This window comes from Oncorhynchus masou, chromosome 1, assembly GCF_036934945.1.
Source record: "Oncorhynchus masou masou isolate Uvic2021 chromosome 1, UVic_Omas_1.1, whole genome shotgun sequence".
In the NCBI taxonomy this organism is placed as follows: domain Eukaryota; kingdom Metazoa; phylum Chordata; class Actinopteri; order Salmoniformes; family Salmonidae; genus Oncorhynchus; species Oncorhynchus masou.
In genome coordinates this window covers 1750505-1769952 of record NC_088212.1, presented here as the reverse complement: position 1 = coordinate 1769952, position 19448 = coordinate 1750505, and the positions used below count along the sequence as shown (strand labels likewise).

At 47.8% G+C, this 19448-nt stretch overlaps 1 protein-coding gene across 1 annotated transcript in view; it reads left to right on the top strand.

The window, feature by feature from the left end:
- Positions 1-19448, top strand: part of bmp3 (bone morphogenetic protein 3) — a 32785-nt gene that overhangs the window by 2583 nt on the left and 10754 nt on the right. The window contains exon 2 of the mRNA XM_064971924.1: positions 7525-8504. Coding sequence (XP_064827996.1) covers positions 7525-8504 — 980 coding nt within the window. The remainder of the gene's footprint in view (positions 1-7524; positions 8505-19448) is intronic.

Below are 19448 nucleotides of genomic sequence, written 5' to 3'. Positions count from 1 at the left end.
GTTTCTCAGGTTGTTTAGTAGTCTAGGGAAATGAATGGCTGTTTCTCAGGTTGTTTAGTAGTCTAGGGAAATGAACGGCTGCTTCACCTGTTGTTTAGTAGTCTAGGGAAATGAACGGCTGCTTCACCTATTGTTTAGTAGCCTAGGGAAATGAACGGCTGTTTCACCTGTTGTTTAGTAGTCTAGGGAAATGAACGGCTGTTTCTCAGGTTGTTTAGTAGTCTAGGGAAATGAACGGCTGTTTCTCAGGTTGTTTAGTAGCCTAGGGAAATGAATGGCTGCTTCACCTGTTGTTTAGTAGCCTAGGGAAATGAACGGCTGTTTCTCAGGTTGTTTAGTAGCCTAGGGAAATGAATGGCTGTTTCTCAGGTTGTTTAGTAGCCTAGGGAAATGAACGACTGTTTCTCAGGTTGTTTAGTAGCCTAGGGAAATGAACGACTGTTTCTCAGGTTGTTTAGTAGCCTAGGGAAATGAACGGCTGTTTCTCAGGTTGTTTAGTAGTCTAGGGAAATGAACGGCTGTTTCTCAAGTTGTTTAGTAGCCTAGGGAAATGAACGGCTGTTTCTCAAGTTGTTTAGTAGCTTAGGGAAATGAACGGCTGTTTCACCTGTTGTTTAGTAGCCTAGGGAACAGAACGGCTGTTTCACAGGTTGTTTAGTAGCCTAGGGAAATAAACGGCTGTTTCTCAGGTTGTTTAGTAGCCTAGGGAAATGAACGGCTGCTTCACCTGTTGTTTAGTAGCCTAGGGAAATGAACGGCTGTTTCACCTGTTGTTTAGTAGTCTAGGGAAATGAACGGCTGTTTCTCAGGTTGTTTAGTAGCCTAGGGAAATGAACGGCTGTTTCTCAGGTTGTTTAGTAGCCTAGGGAAATGAACGGCTGTTTCTCAGGTTGTTTAGTAGTCTAGGGAAATGAACGGCTGTTTCACCTGTTGTTTAGTAGTCTAGGGAAATGAACGGCTGTTTCACCTGTTGTTTAGTAGCCTAGGGAAATGAACGGCTGTTTCTCAGGTTGTTTAGTAGTCTAGGGAAATGAACGGCTGTTTCACCTGTTGTTTAGTAGCCTAGGGAAATGAACGGCTGTTTCTCAGGTTGTTTAGTAGTCTAGGGAAATGAACGGCTGTTTCTCAGGTTGTTTAGTAGCCTAGGGAAATGAACGGCTGTTTCACCTGTTGTTTAGTAGTCTAGGGAAATGAACGGCTGTTTCTCAGGTTGTTTAGTAGTCTAGGGAAATGAACGGCTGTTTCTCAGGTTGTTTAGTAGTCTAGGGAAATGAACGGCTGTTTCTCAGGTTGTTTAGTAGCCTAGGGAAATGAACGGCTGTTTCTCAGGTTGTTTAGTAGCCTAGGGAAATGAACGGCTGTTTCTCAGGTTGTTTAGTAGTCTAGGGAAATGAACGGCTGTTTCTCAGGTTGTTTAGTAGCCTAGGGAAATGAACGGCTGCTTCACCTGTTGTTTAGTAGCCTAGGGAAATGATCGGCTGTTTCACCTGTTGTTTAGTAGCCTAGGGAAATGAACGGCTGTTTCTCAGGTTGTTTAGTAGCCTAGGGAAATGAACGGCTGTTTCTCAGGTTGTTTAGTTGCCTAGGGAAATGAAGTGCTGTTTCTCAGGTTGTTTAGTAGCCTAGGGAAATGAACGGCTGTTTCACCTGTTGTTTAGTAGCCTAGGGAAATGAAGTGCTGTTTCTCAGGTTGTTTAGTAGTCTAGGGAAATGAACGGCTGTTTCTCAGGTTGTTTAGTAGTCTAGGGAAATGAATGGCTGTTTCTCAGGTTGTTTAGTAGTCTAGGGAAATGAACGGCTGCTTCACCTGTTGTTTAGTAGTCTAGGGAAATGAACGGCTGCTTCACCTATTGTTTAGTAGCCTAGGGAAATGAACGGCTGTTTCACCTGTTGTTTAGTAGTCTAGGGAAATGAACGGCTGTTTCTCAGGTTGTTTAGTAGTCTAGGGAAATGAACGGCTGTTTCTCAGGTTGTTTAGTAGCCTAGGGAAATGAATGGCTGCTTCACCTGTTGTTTAGTAGCCTAGGGAAATGAACGGCTGTTTCTCAGGTTGTTTAGTAGCCTAGGGAAATGAATGGCTGTTTCTCAGGTTGTTTAGTAGCCTAGGGAAATGAACGACTGTTTCTCAGGTTGTTTAGTAGCCTAGGGAAATGAACGACTGTTTCTCAGGTTGTTTAGTAGCCTAGGGAAATGAACGGCTGTTTCTCAGGTTGTTTAGTAGTCTAGGGAAATGAACGGCTGTTTCTCAAGTTGTTTAGTAGCCTAGGGAAATGAACGGCTGTTTCTCAAGTTGTTTAGTAGCTTAGGAAATGAACGGCTGTTTCACCTGTTGTTTAGTAGCCTAGGGAACAGAACGGCTGTTTCACAGGTTGTTTAGTAGCCTAGGGAAATAAACGGCTGTTTCTCAGGTTGTTTAGTAGCCTAGGGAAATGAACGGCTGCTTCACCTGTTGTTTAGTAGCCTAGGGAAATGAACGGCTGTTTCACCTGTTGTTTAGTAGTCTAGGGAAATGAACGGCTGTTTCTCAGGTTGTTTAGTAGCCTAGGGAAATGAACGGCTGTTTCTCAGGTTGTTTAGTAGCCTAGGGAAATGAACGGCTGTTTCACCTGTTGTTTAGTAGTCTAGGGAAATGAACGGCTGTTTCACCTGTTGTTTAGTAGCCTAGGGAAATGAACGGCTGTTTCTCAGGTTGTTTAGTAGTCTAGGGAAATGAATGGCTGTTTCACCTGTTGTTTAGTAGCCTAGGGAAATGAATGGCTGTTTCACCTATTGTTTAGTAGTCTAGGGAAATGAACGGCTGTTTCTCAGGTTGTTTAGTAGCCTAGGGAAATGAACGGCTGTTTCTCAGGTTGTTTAGTAGTCTAGGGAAATGAATGGCTGTTTCTCAGGTTGTTTAGTAGTCTAGGGAAATGAACGGCTGTTTCTCAGGTTGTTTAGTAGTCTAGGGAAATGAACGGCTGTTTCTCAGGTTGTTTAGTAGCCTAGGGAAATGAACGGCTGTTTCTCAGGTTGTTTAGTAGCCTAGGGAAATGAACGGCTGTTTCTCAGGTTGTTTAGTAGTCTAGGGAAATGAACGGCTGTTTCTCAGGTTGTTTAGTAGCCTAGGGAAATGAACGGCTGTTTCACCTGTTGTTTAGTAGTCTAGGGAAATGAACGGCTGTTTCACCTGTTGTTTAGTAGCCTAGGGAAATGAACGGCTGTTTCACCTGTTGTTTAGTAGTCTAGGGAAATGAACGGCTGTTTCTCAAGTTGTTTAGTAGTCTAGGGAAATGAACGGCTGTTTCTCAAGTTGTTTAGTAGTCTAGGAAAATGAACGGCTGGTTCACCTGTTGTTTAGTAGTCTAGGGAAATGAACGGCTGTTTCTCAAGTTGTTTAGTAGTCTAGGGAAATGAACGGCTGTTTCACCTGTTGTTTAGTAGCCTAGGGAAATGAACGGCTGTTTCACCTGTTGTTTAGTAGTCTAGGGAAATGAACGGCTGTTTCTCAGGTTGTTTAGTAGTCTAGGGAAATGAACGGCTGTTTCACCTGTTGTTTAGTAGTCTAGGGAAATGAACGGCTGTTTCACCTGTTGTTTAGTAGTCTAGGGAAATGAACGGCTGGTTCACCTGTTGTTTAGTAGTCTAGGGAAATGAACGGCTGGTTCACCTGTTGTTTAGTAGTCTAGGGAAATGAACGGCTGTTTCTCAAGTTGTTTAGTAGTCTAGGGAAATGAACGGCTGTTTCACCTGTTGTTTAGTAGCCTAGGGAAATGAACGGCTGTTTCTCAGGTTGTTTAGTAGCCTAGGGAAATGAACGGCTGTTTCTCAGGTTGTTTAGTAGTCTAGGGAAATGAACGGCTGTTTCTCAGGTTGTTTAGTTGCCTAGGGAAATGAACGGCTGTTTCTCAGGTTGTTTAGTAGTCTAGGGAAATGAACGGCTGTTTCACCTGTTGTTTAGTAGTCTAGGGAAATGAACGGCTGTTTCTCAGGTTGTTTAGTAGCCTAGGGAAATGAACGGCTGTTTCTCAGGTTGTTTAGTAGTCTAGGGAAATGAACGGCTGTTTCTCAGGTTGTTTAGTTGCCTAGGGAAATGAACGGCTGTTTCTCAGGTTGTTTAGTAGCCTAGGGAAATGAACGTCTGTTTCTCAGTTTGTTTAGTAGCCTAGGGAAATGAACGGCTGTTTCACCTGTTGTTTAGTAGTCTAGGGAAATGAACGGCTGTTTCTCAGGTTGTTTAGTTGCCTAGGGAAATGAACGGCTGTTTCACCTGTTGTTTAGTAGCCTAGGGAAATGAACGGCTGTTTCACCTGTTGTTTAGTAGCCTAGGGAAATGATCGGCTGTTTCACCTGTTGTTTAGTAGTCTAGGGAAATGAACGGCTGTTTCACCTGTTGTTTAGTAGCCTAGGGAAATGAATGGCTGTTTCTCAGGTTGTTTAGTAGCCTAGGGAAATGAACGTCTGTTTCTCAGTTTGTTTAGTAGCCTAGGGAAATGAACGGCTGTTTCACCTGTTGTTTAGTAGTCTAGGGAAATGAATGGCTGTTTCTCAGGTTGTTTAGTAGCCTAGGGAAATGAACGGCTGTTTCTCAGGTTGTTTAGTAGTCTAGGGAAATGAACGGCTGTTTCTCAGGTTGTTTAGTAGTCTAGGGAAATGAACGGCTGTTTCTCAGGTTGTTTAGTAGCCTAGGGAAATGAATGCCTGTTTCTCAGGTTGTTTAGTAGTCTAGGGAAATGAACGGCTGTTTCTCAGGTTGTTTAGTAGTCTAGGGAAATGAACGGCTGTTTCTCAGGTTGTTTAGTAGCCTAGGGAAATGAATGCCTGTTTCTCAGGTTGTTTAGTAGTCTAGGGAAATGAACGGCTGTTTCTCAGGTTGTTTAGTAGTCTAGGGAAATGAACGGCTGTTTCTCAGGTTGTTTAGTAGCCTAGGGAAATGAACGGCTGTTTCTCAGGTTGTTTAGTAGTCTAGGGAAATGAATGGCTGTTTCTCAGGTTGTTTAGTAGTCTAGGGAAATGAACGGCTGTTTCTCAGGTTGTTTAGTAGCCTAGGGAAATGAATGGCTGTTTCTCAGGTTGTTTAGTAGTCTAGGGAAATGAATGGCTGTTTCTCAGGTTGTTTAGTAGTCTAGGGAAATGAACGGCTGTTTCTCAGGTTGTTTAGTAGCCTAGGGAAATGAACGGCTGTTTCACCTGTTGTTTAGTAGCCTAGGGAAATGAACGGCTGTTTCTCAGGTTGTTTAGTAGCCTAGGGAAATGAACGGCTGTTTCTCAGGTTGTTTAGTAGTCTAGGGAAATGAACGGCTGTTTCACCTGTTGTTTAGTAGCCTAGGGAAATGAACGGCTGTTTCTCAGGTTGTTTAGTAGCCTAGGGAAATGAACGGCTGTTTCTCAGGTTGTTTAGTAGTCTAGGGAAATGAACGGCTGTTTCTCAGGTTGTTTAGTAGCCTAGGGAAATGAACGGCTGTTTCACCTGTTGTTTAGTAGCCTAGGGAAATGAACGGCTGTTTCTCAGGTTGTTTAGTAGTCTAGGGAAATGAACGGCTGTTTCTCAGGTTGTTTAGTAGCCTAGGGAAATGAATGGCTGTTTCTCAGGTTGTTTAGCCCCAACTCTAACCCTAACCCTAACCCTGACCCTACCCTAGGGAAATGGTTTGGACTAACAGTAGCCTTCAAGCCTGTTATACATTGTTACGTCTGTGTTTATGGGTGAGTAGCCAATGATAGGATAGGTCATTTGTGTCTGTGTTTATGGGTGAGTAGCCAATGATAGGACAGGTCATTTGTGTCTGTGTTTATATGTGATTAGTCAATGATAGGACAGGTAATTTGTGTCTGTGTTTATGTGTGAGTAGCCAATGATAGGACAGGTCATTTGTGTCTGTGTTTATGGGTGAGTAGCCAATGATAGGACAGGTCATTTGTGTCTGTGTTTATGGGTGAGTAGCCAATGATAGGACAGGTCATTTGTGTCTGTGTTTATGGGTGAGTAGCCAATGATAGGACAGGTCATTTGTGTCTGTGTTTATGGGTGAGTAGCCAATGATAGGACAGGTCATTTGTGTCTGTGTTTATGGGTGATTAGCCAATGATAGGACAGGTCATTTGTGTCTGTGTTTATATGTGAGTAGCCAATGATAGGACAGGTCATTTGTGTCTGTGTTTATGGGTGAGTAGCCAATGATAGGACAGGTCATTTGTGTCTGTGTTTATGGGTGAGTAGCCAATGATAGGACAGGTCATTTGTGTCTGTGTTTATGGGTGTGTAGCCAATGATAGGACAGGTCATTTGTGTCTGTGTTTATGGGTGAGTATCCAATGATAGGACAGGTCATTTGTGTCTGTGTTTATGGGTGATTAGCCAATGATAGGACAGGTCATTTGTGTCTGTGTTTATGGGTGAGTAGCCAATGATAGGACAGGTCATTTGTGTCTGTGTTTATGTGTGAGTAGCCAATGATAGGACAGGTCATTTGTGTCTGTGTTTATGGTTGAGTAGCCAATGATAGGACAGGTCATTTGTGTCTGTGTTTATGGGTGAGTAGCCAATGATAGAACAGGTCATTTGTGTCTGTGTTTATGGGTGAGTAGCCAATGATAGTACGTTCATTTGTGTCTGTGTTTATGGGTGAGTAGCCAATGATAGGACAGGTCATTTGTGTTTGTGTTTATTGGTGAGTAGCCAATGATAGGACAGGTCATTTGTGTTTATGGGTGAGTAGCCAATGATAGGACAGGTCATTTGTGTTTATGGGTGAGTAGCCAATGATAGGACAGGTCATTTGTGTATGTGTGTGTTACATCTGTATTTTCTTTCAACTTTATTCAACTTTCCAATGGAATGTCTGGTGTAAACTGAGCTGGTGTGGCCTATGTAACTCCTAAATATAAATGTTTTACGTTCAAGAGGCCGTTATGCAGTTGTCACACTGGGATATAACCACTGATATGATAGAACTCCCTATTGCCATGTAGAACCTGTCAGGTTTCAGCACCCATATATTAGAAAACAGTGCCTTCTACTGAAATGTGTTGATAATGCAGGGGGGGTGGATAAGGTTGGCAATGTCGCGTTCACTGCCGTCACTGCACCATACAGAAAAGCCACACAGAACATTCCCTTCAGGTTCTCTTTTGGTTATTAAAAACATTACTTTACAACAACATTCTGTCAAACCAACATTTGTTAACTGGGAACCAAATGACTAGTAATTGGTTATTATTGCAAGATTTCCCTAGAAAATGCCATTTGAATGATAGGGTTTGTAGACCTGCCTTAAATAGCCTCTAATTACATTTGTTTTTGTTCTGCTCCAGGTTTGAAACTAAATTGAACGATATGCACATAGAGTTCCTATAATTCATGTAATTCTATGGACACGTGGACCTCTCTGACCTATACTCCCGATTCCAGGGGTGTTCAAATCTTAACCTACTACTGCTGGTTCTCTGTTCTACCTGGTCATGAATGGCACCCACCTGGTGTCAGAGGTGTAAATTACTTGAATTTGTGGGCTCTATACTAACTGCCTCGTCCTATTGCTCTCCCAGGCACCATCAACAACAAGCAGCTCCAGATCTTCAACCTGACGTCTCTCACCAAGTCAGAGGCCGTCCTTTCGGCCTCGCTCCACTACTACATAGGAGACCTCCAGAACAGCACCCAGCACCCGGGCTGCAACAGCACCACCAGGCCCAAGAGCTGTGGAGCCCCTTCGCCATTCCGCCATGGCCTCAGGAGACACAGCCACCTCCAGATGGATGTGTGGAGCTTTTCCTCAGTGGATAACCACACCAGGGCTTTGGGCCACTTTGTGATCAACGTGTCTACACTATACAGGGACTTCATCTCTTGGCAGTGGAAGGACGTCACCCGGGTGGTGAACCAGGCCAAGCGTCATCGTGAGCTGCTGATCGGGATAGACGTGGCATCCCAGCCTGGACCCAGGCCCTGGAAGAAGCTCCTCTCAGACCGCTCTCCTTACATCCTGGTCTACGCCAACGACTCGGCCATCTCTGAGCCCGAGAGTGTGGCGTCGACACTACAGAGGCATCAAACGATGACTACAGCTGGAGAAGGGGCTTTCGCCTCTGGCTTCAATAGACTGGGGCTGCACGCTCGGAATAACACAGCCGCGCAACAACAGGCGCCTCCTCACAGACGCCGGCGCTCGGCTAGCGTCCTCCTTCCGCTCCAGAACAACGAGTTACCGGGGCCGGAGTACCCGTCTGAGACAACGGACTGGGACGAGACCAGCCCCTACGAACCGCTGGAGAACAAGCCGGTCCGTCGGCCGAGGAAAAAGACGCGTGGTAAGAGCCAGAGGCACGACGGTAAGATGCCCCTGCTGCAGTTTGACGAGCAGACGATAAAGAAGTCTCGTAAGAAGCAGTGGAACGAACCACGGAACTGTGCTCGTCGCTACCTGAAGGTGGACTTTGCAGACATTGGCTGGAGCGAGTGGATTATATCTCCCAAGTCTTTTGATGCCTACTACTGCTCAGGGTCATGCCAGTTCCCCATGCCGAAGGTATGTCTTCATGCTTCATGTAATTCATAATATAATGTGCCAGTATGTGTTTCCCAGACAGAGTCCCCAACCCTCATCCTGGAGAGCTGCAGGTTCTGCTGCTTGGTTAGATAGGGTCCCCAACCCTCATCCTGGAGAGCTGCAGGTTCTGCTGCTTGGTTAGACAGAGTCCCCAACCCTCATCCTGGAGAGCTGCAGGTTCTGCTGCTTGGTTAGATAGGGTCCCCAACCCTCATCCTGGAGAGCTGCAGGTTCTGCTGCTTGGTTAGACAGAGTCCCCAACCCTCATCCTGGAGAGCTGCAGGTTCTGCTGCTTGGTTAGATAGGGTCCCCAACCCTCATCCTAGAGAGCTGCAGGTTCTGCTGCTTGGTTAGACAGAGTCCCCAACCCTCATCCTGGAGAGCTGTAGGTTCTGCTGCTTGGTTAGATAGGGTCCCCAACCCTCATCCTGGAGAGCTGCAGGTTCTGCTGCTTGGTTAGATAGGGTCCCCAACCCTCATCCTGGAGAGCTGCAGGTTCTGCTGCTTGGTTAGACAGAGTCCCCAACCCTCATCCTGGAGAGCTGCAGGTTCTGCTGCTTGGTTAGACAGAGTCCCCAACCCTCATCCTGGAGAGCTGCTGGTTCTGCTGCTTGGTTAGATAGGGTCCCCAACCCTCATCCTGGAGAGCTGCAGGTTCTGCTGCTTGGTTAGACAGAGTCCCCAACCCTCATCCTGGAGAGCTGCAGGTTCTGCTGCTTGGTTAGATAGGGTCCCCAACCCTCATCCTGGAGAGCTGCAGGTTCTGCTGCTTGGTTAGACAGAGTCCCCAACCCTCATCCTGGAGAGCTGCAGGTTCTGCTGCTTGGTTAGACAGAGTCCCCAACCCTCATCCTGGAGAGCTGCAGGTTCTGCTGCTTGGTTAGACAGAGTCCCCAACCCTCATCCTGGAGAGCTGCAGGTTCTGCTGCTTGGTTAGATAGGGTCCCCAACCCTCATCCTGGAGAGCTGCTGGTTCTGCTGCTTGGTTAGACAGAGTCCCCAACCCTCATCCTGGAGAGCTGCAGGTTCTGCTGCTTGGTTAGACAGAGTCCCCAACCCTCATCCTGGAGAGCTGCAGGTTCTGCTGCTTGGTTAGATAGGGTCCCCAACCCTCATCCTGGAGAGCTGCTGGTTCTGCTGCTTGGTTAGATAGGGTCCCCAACCCTCATCCTGGAGAGCTGCAGGTTCTGCTGCTTGGTTAGATAGGGTCCCCAACCCTCATCCTGGAGAGCTGCAGGTTCTGCTGCTTGGTTAGATAGGGTCCCCAACCCTCATCCTGGAGAGCTGCAGGTTCTGCTGCTTGGTTAGATAGGGTCCCCAACGCTCATCCTGGAGAGCTGCAGGTTCTGCTGCTTGGTTAGACAGAGTCCCCAACCCTCATCCTGGAGAGCTGCAGGTTCTGCTGCTTGGTTAGATAGGGTCCCCAACCCTCATCCTGGAGAGCTGCAGGTTCTGCTGCTTGGTTAGATAGGGTCCCCAACCCTCATCCTGGAGAGCTGCAGGTTCTGCTGCTTGGTTAGACAGAGTCCCCAACCCTCATCCTGGAGAGCTGCAGGTTCTGCTGCTTGGTTAGACAGAGTCCCCAACCCTCATCCTGGAGAGCTGCAGGTTCTGCTGCTTGGTTAGATAGGGTCCCCAACCCTCATCCTGGAGAGCTGCAGGTTCTGCTGCTTGGTTAGACAGAGTCCCCAACCCTCATCCTGGAGAGCTGCAGGTTCTGCTGCTTGGTTAGACAGAGTCCCCAACCCTCATCCTGGAGAGCTGCAGGTTCTGCTGCTTGGTTAGATAGGGTCCCCAACCCTCATCCTGGAGAGCTGCAGGTTCTGCTGCTTGGTTAGACAGAGTCCCCAACCCTCATCCTGGAGAGCTGCAGGTTCTGCTGCTTGGTTAGATAGGGTCCCCAACCCTCATCCTGGAGAGCTGCAGGTTCTGCTGCTTGGTTAGATAGGGTCCCCAACCCTCATCCTGGAGAGCTGCTGGTTCTGCTGCTTGGTTAGACAGAGTCCCCAACCCTCATCCTGGAGAGCTGTAGGTTCTGCTGCTTGGTTAGATAGGGTCCCCAACCCTCATCCTGGAGAGCTGCAGGTTCTGCTGCTTGGTTAGACAGAGTCCCCAACCCTCATCCTGGAGAGCTGCAGGTTCTGCTGCTTGGTTAGATAGGGTCCCCAACCCTCATCCTGGAGAGCTGCAGGTTCTGCTGCTTGGTTAGATAGGGTCCCCAACCCTCATCCTGGAGAGCTGCAGGTTCTGCTGCTTGGTTAGACAGAGTCCCCAACCCTCATCCTGGAGAGCTGCTGGTTCTGCTGCTTGGTTAGATAGGGTCCCCAACCCTCATCCTGGAGAGCTGCAGGTTCTGCTGCTTGGTTAGATAGGGTCCCCAACCCTCATCCTGGAGAGCTGCAGGTTCTGCTGCTTGGTTAGATAGGGTCCCCAACCCTCATCCTGGAGAGCTGCAGGTTCTGCTGCTTGGTTAGACAGAGTCCCCAACCCTCATCCTGGAGAGCTGCAGGTTCTGCTGCTTGGTTAGACAGAGTCCCCAACCCTCATCCTGGAGAGCTGCAGGTTCTGCTGCTTGGTTAGACAGAGTCCCCAACCCTCATCCTGGAGAGCTGCAGGTTCTGCTGCTTGGTTAGACAGAGTCCCCAACCCTCATCCTGGAGAGCTGCAGGTTCTGCTGCTTGGTTAGATAGGGTCCCCAACCCTCATCCTGGAGAGCTGCAGGTTCTGCTGCTTGGTTAGACAGGGTCCCCAACCCTCATCCTGGAGAGCTGCAGGTTCTGCTGCTTGGTTAGATAGGGTCCCCAACCCTCATCCTGGAGAGCTGCTGGTTCTGCTGCTTGGTTAGATAGGGTCCCCAACCCTCATCCTGGAGAGCTGCAGGTTCTGCTGCTTGGTTAGACAGAGTCCCCAACCCTCATCCTGGAGAGCTGCAGGTTCTGCTGCTTGGTTAGATAGGGTCCCCAACCCTCATCCTGGAGAGCTGCAGGTTCTGCTGCTTGGTTAGATAGGGTCCCCAACCCTCATCCTGGAGAGCTGCAGGTTCTGCTGCTTGGTTAGACAGAGTCCCCAACCCTCATCCTGGAGAGCTGCAGGTTCTGCTGCTTGGTTAGACAGAGTCCCCAACCCTCATCCTGGAGAGCTGCAGGTTCTGCTGCTTGGTTAGACAGAGTCCCCAACCCTCATCCTGGAGAGCTGCTGGTTCTGCTGCTTGGTTAGATAGGGTCCCCAACCCTCATCCTGGAGAGCTGCAGGTTCTGCTGCTTGGTTAGATAGGGTCCCCAACCCTCATCCTGGAGAGCTGCAGGTTCTGCTGCTTGGTTAGACAGAGTCCCCAACCCTCATCCTGGAGAGCTGCAGGTTCTGCTGCTTGGTTAGACAGAGTCCCCAACCCTCATCCTGGAGAGCTGCTGGTTCTGCTGCTTGGTTAGATAGGGTCCCCAACCCTCATCCTGGAGAGCTGCAGGTTCTGCTGCTTGGTTAGATAGGGTCCCCAACCCTCATCCTGGAGAGCTGCAGGTTCTGCTGCTTGGTTAGATAGGGTCCCCAACCCTCATCCTGGAGAGCTGCAGGTTCTGCTGCTTGGTTAGACAGAGTCCCCAACCCTCATCCTGGAGATCTGCTGGTTCTGCTGCTTGGTTAGATAGGGTCCCCAACCCTCATCCTGGAGAGCTGCAGGTTCTGCTGCTTGGTTAGATAGGGTCCCCAACCCTCATCCTGGAGAGCTGCAGGTTCTGCTGCTTGGTTAGACAGAGTCCCCAACCCTCATCCTGGAGAGCTGCAGGTTCTGCTGCTTGGTTAGACAGAGTCCCCAACTCTCATCCTGGAGAGCTGCAGGTTCTGCTGCTTGGTTAGATAGGGTCCCCAACCCTCATCCTGGAGAGCTGCAGGTTCTGCTGCTTGGTTAGATAGGGTCCCCAACCCTCATCCTGGAGAGCTGCAGGTTCTGCTGCTTGGTTAGACAGAGTCCCCAACCCTCATCCTGGAGAGCTGCTGGTTCTGCTGCTTGGTTAGATAGGGTCCCCAACCCTCATCCTGGAGAGCTGCAGGTTCTGCTGCTTGGTTAGACAGAGTCCCCAACCCTCATCCTGGAGAGCTGCTGGTTCTGCTGCTTGGTTAGATAGGGTCCCCAACCCTCATCCTGGAGAGCTGCAGGTTCTGCTGCTTGGTTAGACAGAGTCCCCAACTCTCATCCTGGAGAGCTGCAGGTTCTGCTGCTTGGTTAGATAGGGTCCCCAACCCTCATCCTGGAGAGCTGCAGGTTCTGCTGCTTGGTTAGATAGGGTCCCCAACCCTCATCCTGGAGAGCTGCAGGTTCTGCTGCTTGGTTAGACAGAGTCCCCAACCCTCATCCTGGAGAGCTGCAGGTTCTGCTGCTTGGTTAGACAGAGTCCCCAACCCTCATCCTGGAGAGCTGCAGGTTCTGCTGCTTGGTTAGACAGAGTCCCCAACCCTCATCCTGGAGAGCTGCAGGTTCTGCTGCTTGGTTAGATAGGGTCCCCAACCCTCATCCTGGAGAGCTGCAGGTTCTGCTGCTTGGTTAGATAGGGTCCCCAACCCTCATCCTGGAGAGCTGCAGGTTCTGCTGCTTGGTTAGATAGGGTCCCCAACCCTCATCCTGGAGAGCTGCAGGTTCTGCTGCTTGGTTAGATAGGGTCCCCAACCCTCATCCTGGAGAGCTGCAGGTTCTGCTGCTTGGTTAGATAGGGTCCCCAACCCTCATCCTGGAGAGCTGCAGGTTCTGCTGCTTGGTTAGATAGGGTCCCCAACCCTCATCCTGGAGAGCTGCAGGTTCTGCTGCTTGGTTAGATAGGGTCCCCAACCCTCATCCTGGAGAGCTGCAGGTTCTGCTGCTTGGTTAGACAGAGTCCCCAACCCTCATCCTGGAGAGCTGCAGGTTCTGCTGCTTGGTTAGATAGGGTCCCCAACCCTCATCCTGGAGAGCTGCAGGTTCTGCTGCTTGGTTAGACAGAGTCCCCAACCCTCATCCTGGAGAGCTGCAGGTTCTGCTGCTTGGTTAGATAGGGTCCCCAACCCTCATCCTGGAGAGCTGCAGGTTCTGCTGCTTGGTTAGACAGAGTCCCCAACCCTCATCCTGGAGAGCTGCAGGTTCTGCTGCTTGGTTAGATAGGGTCCCCAACCCTCATCCTGGAGAGCTGCAGGTTCTGCTGCTTGGTTAGACAGAGTCCCCAACCCTCATCCTGGAGAGCTGCAGGTTCTGCTGCTTGGTTAGATAGGGTCCCCAACCCTCATCCTGGAGAGCTGCAGGTTCTGCTGCTTGGTTAGATAGGGTCCCCAACCCTCATCCTGGAGAGCTGCAGGTTCTGCTGCTTGGTTAGATAGGGTCCCCAACCCTCATCCTGGAGAGCTGCAGGTTCTGCTGCTTGGTTAGACAGAGTCCCCAACCCTCATCCTGGAGAGCTGCAGGTTCTGCTGCTTGGTTAGATAGGGTCCCCAACCCTCATCCTGGAGAGCTGCAGGTTCTGCTGCTTGGTTAGATAGGGTCCCCAACCCTCATCCTGGAGAGCTGCAGGTTCTGCTGCTTGGTTAGACAGAGTCCCCAACCCTCATCCTGGAGAGCTGCAGGTTCTGCTGCTTGGTTAGACAGAGTCCCCAACCCTCATCCTGGAGAGCTGCAGGTTCTGCTGCTTGGTTAGATAGGGTCCCCAACCCTCATCCTGGAGAGCTGCAGGTTCTGCTGCTTGGTTAGACAGAGTCCCCAACCCTCATCCTGGAGAGCTGCAGGTTCTGCTGCTTGGTTAGACAGAGTCCCCAACCCTCATCCTGGAGAGCTGCAGGTTCTGCTGCTTGGTTAGACAGAGTCCCCAACCCTCATCCTGGAGAGCTGCAGGTTCTGCTGCTTGGTTAGACAGAGTCCCCAACCCTCATCCTGGAGAGCTGCAGGTTCTGCTGCTTGGTTAGATAGGGTCCCCAACCCTCATCCTGGAGAGCTGCAGGTTCTGCTGCTTGGTTAGATAGGGTCCCCAACCCTCATCCTGGAGAGCTGCAGGTTCTGCTGCTTGGTTAGATAGGGTCCCCAACCCTCATCCTGGAGAGCTGCAGGTTCTGCTGCTTGGTTAGACAGAGTCCCCAACCCTCATCCTGGAGAGCTGCAGGTTCTGCTGCTTGGTTAGACAGAGTCCCCAACCCTCATCCTGGAGAGCTGCAGGTTCTGCTGCTTGGTTAGATAGGGTCCCCAACCCTCATCCTGGAGAGCTGCAGGTTCTGCTGCTTGGTTAGACAGAGTCCCCAACCCTCATCCTGGAGAGCTGCAGGTTCTGCTGCTTGGTTAGACAGAGTCCCCAACCCTCATCCTGGAGAGCTGCAGGTTCTGCTGCTTGGTTAGACAGAGTCCCCAACCCTCATCCTGGAGAGCTGCAGGTTCTGCTGCTTGGTTAGACAGAGTCCCCAACCCTCATCCTGGAGAGCTGCAGGTTCTGCTGCTTGGTTAGATAGGGTCCCCAACCCTCATCCTGGAGAGCTGCAGGTTCTGCTGCTTGGTTAGATAGGGTCCCCAACCCTCATCCTGGAGAGCTGCAGGTTCTGCTGCTTGGTTAGATAGGGTCCCCAACCCTCATCCTGGAGAGCTGCAGGTTCTGCTGCTTGGTTAGATAGGGTCCCCAACCCTCATCCTGGAGAGCTGCAGGTTCTGCTGCTTGGTTAGATAGGGTCCCCAACCCTCATCCTGGAGAGCTGCAGGTTCTGCTGCTTGGTTAGACAGAGTCCCCAACCCTCATCCTGGAGAGCTGCAGGTTCTGCTGCTTGGTTAGACAGAGTCCCCAACTCTCATCCTGGAGAGCTGCAGGTTGAGCAGGCTTTTGTTCCGGCAGGCTTTTGTTCCGGCAGGCTTTTGTTCCAAGTTCTTGATGAGCAGAATCAGGTGTAACAAAGTGGTGCACACTGAAGCTCTCCAGAGCCTGGCCTGGCAGGCTCATATAACAGCTACTCACAGACTCTGTTTGTCAACTTCAGTGGCCCTTTAGCACCACCGTGTGGCAGAATGTAGAACTGCTGTTGTCAACCATTGTTTCTCAATTATGATCTTAACACTTGGGTTTCCACATTTTTCTGCTCATGATCCCAAATTTACGTCAAGAAATTCTGGTGACCCCAATTTGGAGAGTAATGTAGTTTATTGCATTTTGATATTGAACAACAGGGCAAGTGGAATGTTGTGTATTATGACTAGTAGTCTGTGCTGATAGCAATGAACACAACTGTGAGCACATGATGTTCTGAGTCAATAATGGTGACATCACGCCGGCTCTTTCAGACATCGTCTGGTTAGTTACTCCAGTCTGATAGAACATTGTGTTACTCCAGTCTGATGGAATATTTGTCTGGTAAGTTACTCCAGTCTGACAGAACATTGTCTGGTTAGTTACTCCAGTCTGATAGAACATCGTCTGGTTAGTTACTCCAGTCTGATAGAACATCGTCTGGTTAGTTACTCCAGTCTGATAGAACATTCTGTTACTCCAGTCTGATAGAACACTGTCTGGTTAGTTACTCCAGTCTGATAGAACACTGTCTGGTTAGTTACTCTAGTCTGATAGAACACTGTCTGGTTAGTTACTCTAGTCTGATAGAACACTGTCTGGTTAGTTACTCTAGTCTGATAGAACACTGTCTGGTTAGTTACTCCAGTCTGATAGAACATTGTCTGGTTAGTTACTCCAGTCTGATAGAACATTCAAGTCAAATCAAAATCTGATTTGATTTGATAGAACATTGTCTGGTAAGTTACTCCAGTCTGACAGAACATTGTCTGGTTATTTACTCCAGTCTGATAGAACATTATCTGTTTTGTTACTCCAGTCTGACAGAAAATTATCTAGTTAGTTACTCCAGTCTGATAGAACATTGAGTTACTCCTGTCTGATAGAACATTGTCTGGTTAGTTACTCCAGTCTGATAGAACATTGTCTGGTTAGTTACTCCAGTCTGATGGAACATTGTCTGGTTAGTTACTCCAGTCTGATGGAACATTGTCTGGTTAGTTACTCCAGTCTGATAGAACATTGTCTGGTTAGTTACTCCAGTCTGATGGAACATTGTCTGGTGAGTTACTCCAGTCTGACGGAACATTGTCTGGTTAGTTACTCCAGTCTGACAGAACATTGTCTGGTTAGTTACTCCAGTCTAATGGAACATTGTCTGGTTAGTTACTCCAGTCTGATAAAACATTGTCTGGTTAGTTACTCCTGTCTGATAGAACATTGTCTGGTTAGTTACTCCAGTCTGATAGAACATTGTCTGGTTAGTTACTCCAGTCTGACAGAACATTTTCTGGTTAGTTACTCCAGTCTGACAGAACATTGTGTTACTCCAGTCTGATAGAACATTGTCTGGTTAGATACTCCAGTCTGATAGAACATTGTCTGGTTAGTTACTCCAGTCTGATAGAACATTATCTGGTTTGTTACTCCAGTCTGACAGAAAATTATCTGGTTAGTTACTCCAGGCTGATAGAACATTGTCTGGTTAGTTACTCCAGTCTGATAGAACATTGTCTGGTGAGTTACTCCTGTCTGATAGAACATTGTCTGGTTAGTTACTCCAGTCTGATAGAACATTGTCTGGTTAGTTACTCCAGTCTGACAGAACATTGTCTGGTGAGTTACTCCTGTCTGATAGAACATTGTCTGGTTAGTTACTCCAGTCTGATAGAACATTGTCTGGTTAGTTACTCCAGTCTGACAGAACATTGTCTGGTTAGTTACTCCAGTCTGACAGAACATTGTGTTACTCCAGTCTGATAGAACATTGTCTGGTTAGTTACTCCAGTCTGAAAGAACATTGTCTGGTTAGTTACTCCAGTCTGACAGAACATTGTGTTACTCCAGTCTGATAGAACATTGTCTGGTTAGTTACTCCAGTCTGACAGAACATTGTCTGGTTAGTTACTCTAGTCTGACAGAACATTGTCTGGTTAGTTACTCCAGTCTGATGGAACATTGTCTGGTTAGTTACTCCAGTCTGACAGAACATTGTCTGGTTAGTTACTCCATTCTGATAGAACATTGTCTGGTTAGTTACTCCAGTCTGATAGAATATTGTCTGGCTAGTTACTCCAGTCTGATAGAACATTATGTTACTCCAGTCTAATAGAACATTGTCCGGTTAGTTACACCAGGCAGATAGACAATTGTGTTACTCCAGTCTGTTACGCCATTGTCTGGTTAGTTACTCCAGTCTGATATAACATTGTCTGGTTAGTCACTCCAGTCTGATAGAACATTGTCTGGTTAGTTACTCCAGTCTGACAGAACATTGTCTGGTTAGTTACTCCAGTCTGATGGAACATTGTCTGGTTAGTTACTCCAGTCTGATAGAACATTGTCTGGTTAGTTACTCCAGTCTGATGGAACATTGTCTGGTTAGTTACTCCAGTCTGATAGAACATTGTCTGGTTAGTTTCTCCAGTCTGATAGAACATTGTCTGGTTAGTTACCCCAGTCTGATAGAACATTGTGTTACTCCAGTCTGATAGAACATTATGTTACTCCGGTCTGATAGAACATTGTGTTACTCCAGTCTAATAGAATATTGTGTTACTCCAGTCTGATAGAACATTGTGTTACTCCGGTCTGATAGAACATTGTGTTACTCCAGTCTGATAGAACATTGTCTGGTTAGTTACTCCAGTCTGATAGAACATTGTCTCATTAATTACTCCTGTCTGATAGAACATTGCCTGGTTAGTTACTCCAGTCTGATAGAACATTGTCTGGTTAGTTACTCCAGTCTGACAGAACATTGTCTGGTTAGTTACTCTAGTCTGACAGAACATTGTCTGGTTAGTTACTCCAGTCTGATGGAACATTGTCTGGTTAGTTACTCCAGTCTGACAGAACATTGTCTGGTTAGTTACTCCATTCTGATAGAACATTGTCTGGTTAGTTACTCCAGTCTGATAGAATATTGTCTGGCTAGTTACTCCAGTCTGATAGAACATTATGTTACTCCAGTCTGATAGAACATTGTCCGGTTAGTTACACCAGGCAGATAGACAATTGTGTTACTCCAGTCTGTTTCGCCATTGTCTGGTTAGTTACTCAAGTCTGACATAACATTGTCTGGTTAGTTACTCCAGTCTGATTGAACATTGTCTGGTTAGTTACTCCAGTCTGACAGAACATTTTCTGGTTAGTTACTCCAGTCTGACAGAACATTGTGTTACTCAAGTCTGATATAACATTGTCTGGTTAGTTACTCCAGTCTAATTGAACATTGTCTGGTTAGTTACTCCAGTCGGTATAGAACATTATCTGGTTAGTTACTCCAGTCTGATAGAACATTGTCTGGTTAGTTACTCCAGTCTGATAGAACGTCGTCTGGTAAGTTACTCCAGTCTGATAGAACATTGTCTGGTTAGTTACTCCAGTCTGATAGAACATTGTGTTACTCCTGTCTGATAAAACATTGTGTTCCTCCAGTCTGATAGAACATTGTGTTACTCCAGTCTGATAGAACATTGTGTTACTCCAGTCTGATAGAACATTGTGTTACTCCAGTCTGATAGAACATTGTGTTTCTCCAGTCTGATAGAACATTGTCTGGTAAGCTACTCCAGTCTGATAGAACATTGTGTTACTCCAGTCTGATAGAACATTGTGTTACTCCGGTCTAATAGAACATTGTGCTACTCCAGTCTGATAGAACATTGTCTTGTAAGCTACTCCAGTCTGATAGAACATTGTGTTACTCCAGTCTGATAGAACATTATCTGGTAAGTTACTCCAGTCTGATAGAACATTGTGTTACTCCAGTCTGATAGAACATTGTCTGGTTAGTTACTCGAGTCTGACAGATCATTGTCTGGTGAGTTACTCCAGTCTGATAGAACATTGTCTGGTTAGTTACTCCAGTCTGATAGAACATTGTGTTACTCCTGTCTGATAAAACATTGTGTTCCTCCAGTCT